Source organism: Hyperolius riggenbachi, chromosome 1 (genome assembly GCF_040937935.1).
Source record: "Hyperolius riggenbachi isolate aHypRig1 chromosome 1, aHypRig1.pri, whole genome shotgun sequence".
Lineage (NCBI taxonomy): Eukaryota > Metazoa > Chordata > Amphibia > Anura > Hyperoliidae > Hyperolius > Hyperolius riggenbachi.
Window position 1 is genome coordinate 332591751 of NC_090646.1, and position 11447 is coordinate 332603197.

At 41.3% G+C, this 11447-nt stretch overlaps 1 protein-coding gene across 2 annotated transcripts in view; it reads left to right on the forward strand.

Moving 5' to 3' along the window:
• The window catches only part of KXD1 (KxDL motif containing 1), a 59687-nt gene extending 55389 nt beyond the window's left edge, over window positions 1-4298 (forward strand). For both annotated transcript variants that reach the window (XM_068233910.1, XM_068233909.1), the window contains one exon: window positions 4022-4298. In XM_068233910.1, the coding sequence (XP_068090011.1) occupies window positions 4022-4254 (233 nt within the window). In that variant the 3' untranslated portion in view covers window positions 4255-4298. The remainder of the gene's footprint in view (window positions 1-4021) is intronic.
• Window positions 4299-11447: the final 7149 nt, after the last annotated feature.

The following is an 11447-nucleotide window of genomic DNA, read 5'->3' on the forward strand; positions in this document are numbered from 1 at the left end:
CAGTGTATGGCCACCTTTAAGGTATCTGATTTTGTACTGTGAAAGAAAGGTGGACACCGCTCGCCACTACACCACCTTGACCAGGAGCCAGGACCATGGGCAGCCACACCACACTGTCAATATATAGGAAAAAAGATCTGTACAATAAAAGTCCAATCTTTATTAGTAGATGCATGCAGGACATAGCACAGATAGCTCACGCGTATAAGAGCCTCACAATTGCTCCTTAGTCATAGCTAAAAATGCTCTCGCAGGAGCCACAGTATATACATGCACAGTTCCACCCACCATGGCACAAGAATGCAGTTAGGGAACTATTTAAACACACATGAGATCGAATGCAAAAAACAGTGCTCAATTAAGAACATATGAATATCATTAGCAATTTATGAAAACAATTATTTGAATTTGTACTCCAGCTTCGGCTCAGGTACACTTTAAAGGGAACCTGACGCAAGAGCTATATGGAGGCTGCCATATTTATTTCCTTTTAGACAATACCAGTTGCATGGCAGCCCTGCTGATCCTCTGCCTCTGATTCTTTTAACCATAAACAAGCATGCAGCAAATCAGATGTTTTTGAAATGTTTGTTAAATCGGACCAGATTAGCTGCATGCTTGTTTCTGCTGTGATTCAGACACTAGAATAGTCAAATAGAACAGCAGGGCTGGCAGGCAACTGGTCTTGTTTAAGAGGAAATAAATATGGCAGCCCCCATATACTTCTCTATTAAGGCTAATCGGCTTAAAGGGGTTCTTCCGCGAATGAGGAAAAAATAAAGTGGTTTATGCATAAACTATTAAACATCCTTGTAAAATAGTGTAAAAAGTTTTTTTTAAAAATGAATGGTTTCATCAATATAACATGTATTGTAAATAGTAACGTATGAAGGACTGGGAGGCTAATCCATTTGTTAGGGGTGTTGTTTTTACTTTCTTTTACAACCATAACTGCTGCCTACATAGTTTTCAGTGGTATAACCCACTTCTAGCAGGAATCGCCATTATAACCCTAATAGCTGAGCTCCGCTGAGCTGCTGAATATTTGTTTACATTGTTGCTAGGCAACCAGACCCCTGCAGAGACTGTTTTGTGAAAAGTCATAAGCAGCTGGGAGAATTGGTCCCATCTACACCATATGATTCTTTGTCAGATTCGATTCAATTTGATTTGATTCATTGATTTGATTTGATTCATTGATTTGATTTGATTCATTGATTTGATTTGATTCATTGATTTGTTTTGATTCATTGATTTGATTAATTGATTTGATTTGATTCATTGATTTGATTTGATTCATTGATTTGATTCGATTCATTGATTTGATTCGATTCATTGATTTGATTCGATTCATTGATTTGATTCAATCTGACATGTCCAATTCAATTTGAATTGAATTGAATCATGAATCAGACATGTCAGATTGAATCAAACCATATCAATGAATCGAATCAAATTGAATCGAATCTGACAAAGAATCATATGGTGTAGATGGGACCGATTCTCCCAGCTGCTTATGACTCTTCACAAAACAGTCTCTGCAGGGGTCTGGTTGCCTAGCAACAATGTAAACAAATATTCAGCAGAGCTCAGCTATTAGGGTTATAACGGCGATTCTTGCTAGAAGTGGGTTATACCACTGAAAACTATGTAGGCAGCAGTTATAGTTGTGAAAAGAAAGTAAAAAAAAAAACCACCCCTAACAAATGGATTAGCCTCCCAGCCGTCATCCGTCACTATTTACAATACATGTCATATTGATGAAACCATTAATTTTTTATTTTTTTTTAATGTTACACTATTTTACAAGGATGTTTATTAGTTTATGCATAAACCACTTTTTTATTTTTTTCCTCATTCGCGAAACAACCCCTTTAAGCCCTGTAGGAATTATTTTGCCTTCATCTAGATCAGCTGGGATGTGTGAGTGCAGGACTTATTTATTTTTATTTTTTTTCAACCAAACTTTGTTACTATTTTTTTTTCTTTTTTGTTAAAATTGTATCCTTTCTTACTAATACTGGGAAGCTGCAACGCACTATGGGCCTGATTCATTAGGCTGCACTGCTATAGCAGCATGAGCTTAAAGGATACCCGAAGTGACATGAGATAGACATGGGTATGTACGTACAGTGCCTAGCACACAAATAACTGTGCTGTGTTCCTTTTTTCTTTCTCTGCCTGAAAGAGTTAAATATCAGGTATGTAAGTGGCTGACTCAGACAGGAAGTGACTACAGTGTGACCCTGAGTGACACAGCTTTTCCCAGTACAGCGCTGCCGTAAATCGCAGCTCTGTACACTGTAAATAGACGCGATCGCCGATGGGAGACTATGACGGAGCAGAGCTCTGTCATTCAAGTGGGGATGCGCGCGCATCAGCGTGCTACCCCCTGCAAAAAAACCCGCCCCAGGACTTGATGCCTTTTCATGATAGGCGGTCCTGGGGCTGCCACTCTCCTGACGCTGATCGGCGTTAGGCGGTCGGGAGGGGCTTAATTACAATTTTTTTCTTGCATTCTGATGTATGTATTTATGACTAACATTGCTTAAAGAAAACCTGAACTGAAAATTAAAAGTCAAAATAAGCATACACAAGTCATACTTACCTTCCATGTAGTCTACTGCTCAGTGTCTTTCTCCTGTCCCGTGTCCTGTTTGTTCACTGTAATCAAGGGAATTCTCCGTCCTCCATTTTGAAAATGGCCATTACCCATAACAGCTTTCTGGTCAGCACACAGTTAAACTGTAACATCGCCCACTTGAGCCATAGACAAACATGGACATTACTTGGTACATCAGTGTTCCTCTCAGCTATAACTGACAGCAACTGATATTTTATTGACAGCAACTGATATATTTCAGATCTGACAAAATATTGTCAGAACTGGAAGGGATTATTGTCAGAAGAAAATGGTAAGCTTCTGAAAGGAACTGATGGCAAGGTAACTATGTAATGTTCATTTGAAGTTACCTCATGTGTTTATTTTAAATATTTTTTTACTCCGTACAGGTTCTCTTTAAGCGTCATGTGCCCATCATTTAATGCAATTTTTAGAGGTCCTGTAAGAATCCAGATTCTGAAACCATTAACTTCCCTGGCGTTCAATTTCCCCAGGATTTCCATGCAAAAAGTGGTTTAATTAATCGTCATTACTCACCATCCATCTATCCAGCGGCAGCCACACACCCTCCTCCGCCGAGTACAGCTCCGGTCTGTGTACAGTACCGGTACGCGGCTTGATACGAGGTATCGGGGTGGTGGTGCTTAAGGGGGGTATTCGCAGCAGCGAGGGTGAGAAAGGATGGGAGGTCACTGAGGGTGGGCAGGCAGGGGATCACTGGGGGGAGGTGGAGGGGAAAATCACTGCACAGAAGCCCGCAACTTTTCTGCCCCGCCGGCTCCAAGTGGTTTCCCTAGGATGGCTGGATGCTTCGTTTGCACACTGTGGGTAGCACAGATCGCTACCCATAGTGTGCCAACAGGCATCCAGCCATCCTAAGGAAGCCCACAGAATTGACAAAAGCAGAGCCCACTGGCAGAGTAAAGAAGCTATAGAAATCTCCCAGGCTCGTCCATACTGCTTTCAGCATCTTTTTTTTTTCTGGACGAGCCAGGCTCATCCATACCGCTAGGGGGGGTTAAGCATACTGTTTATTCAAGGATCAGAGTCAGAAGATAAAACTGTGACCTGTTGTAGTGAAGTACTAAATGTAAACTGCACACTGTCATACATTATGAAAGTATATATGTATGAATAATTGTGAGGGATAAACTGCTATGTAGGTTGTATTATTTCTTCCATGTAATGTCCATAATCATATGGACATTACATGGAAATCATCAGGCTCCATAATAGGGCAGATTAAATATACACTTGTTTGAAAATTTCCACTTAGTGTTCTTTTCTTTGTCTCATATAATTCATGGTCAGCGCTGCGTAATATGTTGGCGTTTTAGAAATACAATAAATAATAATATAAATATTTAGTATTGTGTTATGTTTGTTCTCCAACTTCAGATGTCCTTGAGTCCCCAAGCTTGGAAGATGATGATGATTTTGATCCAATCCTAAAGAGTACAGCCACCACCATTGCAACTTCAGAGCAGAGCACAGAATCCTGTGACACTAGTCCTTCAATTATCTCCCCCACAATGAGCCAAGACTTTGAAGACTTGTCCCAGGCTCCATCTGAAACTCCATCTACCAATGGACAGCTTCTGACAGATGATGAGGTGGCTCATGAGGACTAGCAGAATAATGGGATGATGGGTAAACTAAAGGTCCACATTAGAGAGATGTGCATTCTTTACCTCCATGGTGATGCATTTAAACCTATTTTCCTTTGAGTGGGTTTATAGCACACAGTCCGGAAATGAGCACACTGTTTCGAAGGTAATGTTGACAGGAACTTTGAATGCAAAGCTACAGCTCTTGGAGATGCATCCTCTATTCTTCTAGCCAGGTCTACTTTTTCTGGCTGCACTTTACAGATTCTGTACTTTTTTTGTTAGTGTATATGATTTGAAATGGTCATAAAAAAGAAGTGATTCTTTTTGAAACCACTGTAAGAAGAATGCAGTCCTTCACCGTGTTAATCTAATTTTAATTCAGCTGGGCTATTACTGTTTTTTTTTTCTATATTAATTTTGACTTTGACTGTTCTATGTATGTAATGAATTTTTGTTCCTCCACAACTCTGTGTTCAGCACTCCTTCTGTAAAGGATAAGTGACTTGCAGCGCCATGGATAGTTTGGAACAGTCTTATATTTTAGATATAGGGTGGGTTTGACTCAAAGCCAAAATGCGGTCTGGGTGGTGCTTTTTATTTTCACTCATTAAATGTATGGATGTCGTGTCAAAACCTAAAAACATATTAGATTAATGATATGCGTCCAAATTTGTTGTAACATATGGTAATGAGACACTGGAACAGGGAAATATGTTCTATGCTACACAGTGCACAGAACCTTTCATAAAATGTTTTGTGCTATATACATTTGGGTTGTAAATAAGGCATTCTCCTAAGAACCTTTTAAAGCAGACCTGAACTCAGAACTTCCTCTCTGCTCTAAAAGATAGGCAACAGTATAATGAACTTTAAAAGACAACTGAAGTGAGAAGAATATTTAGGTTGCCATATTTATGTGCTTTTAAACTATACCTGTTGCCTGGCAACCCTGCTGATCTCTTTGGCTGCACTAGTGTCTGGTGAATAACACCAGAAACAAACATGCAGCTAATCTTTCCAGATCTGACAGTTATGTCAGAAAAGGTGGGTACACGTATCAGATGAAAGTCTATGGAAAATGAAAGATCACAGACCAATTTTACCCCCTTCCATGTAGTATGAGAGCCATACTCTGCACAGTCTATTCAGATAAAAATCTTTGATCTTTTCCATGTGTACAGCATCTTGCAAAGATTTTTATCTGAATAGACTGTGCAGAGTATGGCTCTCATACTACATGGAAGGGGGTAAAATTGGTCTGTGATCTTTCATTTTCCAAAGACTTTTATCTGATGTGTGTACCCACCTATACACATGATCTGCATATGCTTGTTTGGGGTCTATGACTAAAAGTATTAGAGGCAGAGGATGAGCAGGATAACCAGGCAACTGGTATTGCTTAAAAGGAAAATGAATATGGCAGCCTCCATTTTCCTGTCACCTTTTTTTGTTACAGCTTACAGAGCTCCTGCAATAAGTCTGCAGTGAGTATACTTCCTTCTTTCATGAAAGCAGACGAAGGGTTAACATCCTGTTTTTGTATATTAGCTGTCTGCCAAGGACTCATTATTTTCTGTGCTGACACAGCTGAGCGATCAATTTACACTTGTGATTACTTGAAGGTGAGGGGGAATTCTCTCTAAAAACACACGGTGCATTTCTCCCTGTTTTCCTTGTGTACTGTGCACGAGTTATGGTCCACTTTAAAATTCAATATTGAAAGCAATTTTGATTTTGCTTCCTTTTACAAAATAGTTTATAGGACAGTGGCCTCAATTTACTAAGATCATGCTGGTGATAAGGCAAGTGAAAACTTATCACCACACATTGATCGGTATTTTCAGTGTTAATTCACTAAAGAAGCTTTGGCGACCTGGAAGAGGGAATGTGTATACGTGTGTGTGTATGTATATGTGTATGTATGTGTATATTTGTGTATTCTGAAGAGATATATTATAATATCTCTTGATGTCTCCCCCCCCCCCTTCCACCCACCCACCCACCCACAGTAAATAATAAAGCAGACAGTTCAGAGTGCTTCACTTTCCATTGCAGTCTATAGTAACACTCCACTTAGACAGCTCAGGCCAGGTGATAACTTCTCACACACATTACACTTGCATTCCTGTCTGTGAATTAACAGCCTGTCTTTAACTTTAGAATTCTTTAGTTATTTTAAGGATTGAAATTTTACTTTTAGAATAAAGGACAACCGAGGTGACTTGTGACATGGTGGGATAGAGGTGTGTACTTACAGTGCCAAGCACACAAATAACTAGGTGTGTTCCCTTTTTTTTTTTTTTTCCCCTTTCTCTTCCTGAAAAAGTTAAACCTCAGGTATGCAAGTGACAGTTTCTGCCCGGGTCGGACTGGGTCAGACTATAGCATAACCCTCACTGATAAGAAATGATAGCCATAATGCTTGGAATACACCATACAATTTTCTGTTAGATTTTTCTGTTATGCTAGGAATACACGGTACGTTTTTGTACCGTGTAATCAAGCCGCTGATGGCTCAATTAATAAAATCCGATGTGTCCAATCACCCGCCGGATCGATTCTGCACTCGATACCGCGGGCAGGACAATGGAAGAAAACGAGGAGAAGATAAGAAGCGCCAACGGGGACACGCCGGAGTCGATCCAGCGGCTCGATTACACGGTACAAAACCGCCCGGCGGATCGCTCAGAAACAGCCGTACCAGTCCGCCGACAGACTGTACACACGCCGGACTGTCGCTGGAATGCCCACCCAGCGGGAGGTGACGGACCCGTCGTTGCCTCCAGTCCGGCGTGTGTATGGACCTTAAGATTCCTTACAGCTTTAACCCTTTCCACTCGGAGTTCTTTCCTAAAGGGAGTTGTTTCTGCTCTGTGGTTTGTTTGTTTTTCTTTTTTTTCTTTTTGTTTTTTTTTTTACAGAAATGCACTCTCCCTCTTTTAACTCCCATCTTAACATAGAACATAACATAGTAACATGGTATATCTTATTTTAAAGAACACATTATAACGTTTAATTTGACACCTTATTTGGACAGTTTGGTGTCTTCTATTGGCTGGTAGCAGAGGAGAAAGCCAAGGTATGGTAAATTGGAAAACAGTTTCCTGGGTGTAATCCTGGCCTGCGTGAGCAAGTTTCGCAATAATAGGTTGTTTTATGCCCGATGTCTTACTGTCCGTACACACAATGCAATCTTTGGTATTTCAATTGGGCATATTAGCAATAAAATACTGGCTACTATTTACACTCTCCCCCAGTCCATTCCATAGGATGCCATTGATTCTTTATGCAACTTTGCAAGCAATCTGCAAGGAATCTGCATGGAATTTGAAGAAAGGAATCTGCTAAAAGTAATAAGTAAGGAATCCGTATGCAATCAGAAATACATTTGCAAAAAAAAACAGGAAGGAAAATGCAGTGACATTTAAATTCCTATGTCACTTCCTTCTAGCGGTGATCGCGGACTTCCGGTTTGGGGCAGGGGGGGTACTGACTGTGTGGGCATGTAATATTACATGCCCACTACATATGCAGACAAAAATTTGGGTTTACGGGTGGTCTAATGCGCCGCAAACCACGCTTGAAAAAATGTCCCGCACAGCGGGACATACAAGTGCAACGCGGAATTCGCAATGTCCTGCTATGCGGGACATATGAGTGGAAAGGGTTTAAGCCCAATCTACACGATACGATTCTTTGTGCGATTCAATTATGATTCTATTTACGATCTGATTAAATCCGACATCTTATTGGGATTTGATTCAATGCGATATGCCATTGTTTTGCAATGGCAAATCGAATTGAATCCTGATCGGACATGTCGGATTTAATCGGATCGTAAATAGAATTGTAATTGAATCGCACAAAAAATCGTATTGTGTAAATGGGGCTTAAAGCTACTGTCCCAGAAAAAAATTGTAGCAGAACATCACTGAAATAGTTAAACAAAGAATTTTGTCCTGCTATTCAGCTTCAAATCCACATCCAAACCGGAGCTAACTGTATTTTTTTTTTTTTTTTTTACTTGTTAAACACAAATGTATCAACACTTGAATGTAAACAAACACTCTCTGAAAAGCTGTCTCTGCTTTAGGCACACACAGAGTTCAGAATAGCTCATTAGAAAATTTTCATATATAATAAAAAGCAGTTATAATAGAAAAATAATAAAATGCAATCGCAGCTTTCAGGTCAAGATAAACTACACTTTGGAAACTGGAAACTTGTAATTTGTAGACAGACAATATTACGTGTGCACAAAAGCAAATATGATAACTATGAGTAATAAAAAGTACGAAAACACATTTTTATTGAATATCATGTCAGAGTTTCAGACCACTTTAAATGACCAAGCGACTTGTTGTTTGAACATCTATTAGTTGGACAAACAACTAAAAGTTGTTTGTACACCTGTACGGATCTAATGCTGGGAAAACACGGTTCGTTTTTGAGCCAGATAGATGGCTCGATAGATAATTTCCGACCTGTCCAATCTCCTGTTTGATCGTTTCGCCGCTCGGTTTGTGATAGAAGTGAATGGAAAAAGCTAAGAAAAACTAGCGGAAGATAAGAGAATCGACTGCAGAATCGAGCGGCGAAACGATCGAACGGGAAAATCAAGCAGCAAAAACGAACCGTGTATACCCAGCATACCAGTCGTTTCAACGACAGATAGTCCAACAGATCCGCTGAGCGGATTGGGCAAACTGGCTGTCATTAGTCGCTCGACAGTGCGTACACACGTCCAAATTGTCGTTCAAAGTTGGATGTGTGTACGTACCTTTTTTAAAGACCAAAACCTTAAAGAGGAACTTCAGCCTAAACAAACATACTGTCATTAAGTTACATTAGTTATGTTAATTAAAATAGATAACAGGATGTAAGCCCAATGAAGGCTGCAAGGCTGAAAGCTTTCTTTATTCATTTTTAGTTAGCCAATAAATGGTATCATCGTGATTTAAAACTTCTTGCTTACAGTAGATAAGTAATATAATCTCTTACCCACCCGGTTTTACAAGAACAGGCAAATGTTTGATTTCATGAGGGCAGCCATCTTTTTGGTTGAAAGGAGATGACAGGGAGCATGAAACACAGTTCCAACTGTCCTGTGTGCTGATCACCCATCCCAGTTGCTAGGCAACGTGAATAACAACATAGGAAGGAAATCCCATCATGCTTTGCACAGCGTCAGGGAAAAAAAGCTCGGGCAGTTTTCTTTGATGGGTGGAGTTTAGCTAAAAATGATGCTTGATAAGAAAAACAAAGTTCTGATGCTGTGAAACTGTTAAACACCAAGCCTTTTCAGTTCTGCTGAGTAGATTTTTAGTCCGGAGGTTCACTTTAACTTTAGGTTTGCCTGAGGTAAATTGATTAGTGAATACTACATGCCTTATCACCATGGTGATAACCCTAGAAACCGCTCAGAGACATTATTAAAGACAGGAGATGAGCTTAGTGAATTGAGGCCATTGTTTACAAATCACTTCTGTACAGGTGTTCTTTTCACAAAATGGCAGTAAATGTGGACAACATGGTGTAAACAATGCCTCTGCTACTGCCACTGAAGTTGCATAAAATAATGCAGCGGATTTACCTAAATGGTTCAGGAATATTTTAAATGGTTGCATTAAAAGTACACTTGTGCTTTTAATCCTAGTTCACACTTCGGAGGCTTTTATCTTATGCTTACATAATTAACCCAGGCATTAGTTAATAAATGTTGCATAGCTAGCTATAATCCATATGGTATATGTGACATTTCAAATTAGTATTTGATAATATGGCTGAGGAACAGTCTGATGTACTATCAGCATTAAAAATAACCCGAGGTGTGTTTAAAGAATGTTATCTGCATACAGAGGCTGGATCTGCCTATACAGCCCAGCCTCTGTTGCTATCCCAAACCCCACTAAGGTCCCCCTGCACTCTGCAATCCCTCATAAATCACAGCCATGCTGTGAGGCTGTGTTTACATCTGTAATGTCAGTCTCAGCTGCTCCCCCGCCTCCTGCATAGCTCCGGTCCCTGCCCCGTCCCTTCCCTCCAATCAGCAGGGAGGGAGGGGATGCAGGCGGGGACTGGAGTTCTGCAGAAGGCGGGGAGAGCAGCAGACTGACACTATAGAGATAAACACAGCCAGCTCTGACAAGCTGTTTGTCAGCAGCGTGGCTGTGATTTATGAGGAATTGCAGAGTGCAGGGGGACCTTAGGGGGGTTTGGGATAGCAACAGAGGCGGGGCTGTATAGGCAGATCCAGCCTCTGTATGCAGATAATATTCTTCAAACCCACCTCGGGTTCTCTTTAAAGTATTTCTGGTCCTGGGATGATGCCCAGTGTAGCTGTAAACAGTTGGCGAAAAGTCTGTCAGTACAACTGGTGACCTCTGGAGTATTCTTTATTGGATGGACAAATAATGAAGCTGGAATACCTGTTACAATTGCTCTATTCTACTGAGATGTGCCATGCCTGGAATGTATGCTGCCTGATCACCTCATTAATCCTTTTCCATAGGTGTGGATTAGCCATGCAAAAGACTGCCCTAAGGATGGTCAGATCATTCTAATGCTGGGCATACACTATACGTTTCTGCGGCTATTAGCCGCCGGATCAACTCCCGCCGCGTCCCAGCGCGTGCCTGGATCGATTCCCGCTCATCCCCGCGGGCGCTTCCTTATCTTGCGCTCGTTTAGTTCCATTGTCCTGCCTGCGGGTATCGAGGGCGGAATCGATCCGGCGGGCAATCGAACATGTCGGAACGTATCAATCGAGCCATCAGCGGCTCGATTGATAAGAAGAAACAAGCCGTGTATGCCCAGCATTAGAATGCATACTTAAGGTGGCCATACACTGGTTGATTTGCCATCAGATTCGACCAACAGATAGATCCCTCTCTGATCGAATCTGATCAGAGAGGGATCGTATGGCCACCTTCACTGCAAACAGATTGTGAACCGATTTCAGCCTGAAACCGTTCACAACCCGTGGTGGGGGTGCTGCTGCTGCTCCCCCCCCCCCCCCCCCCGCATACATTACCTGCTCCGCTGGCGCGACTCTCCAGGTCTCTGCTGTCTTCTTCTCTGCTCTGGTCTGGTCTCCGGCATGCTTCACTTCTTCCTGCCCGGCAGGAAGTTTAAACAGTAGAGCGCCCTCTACTAAGAAGTGAAGCATGCTGGAGACCAGACCAGAGCGGAGACTGCAGCAGTGACAGCAGGGA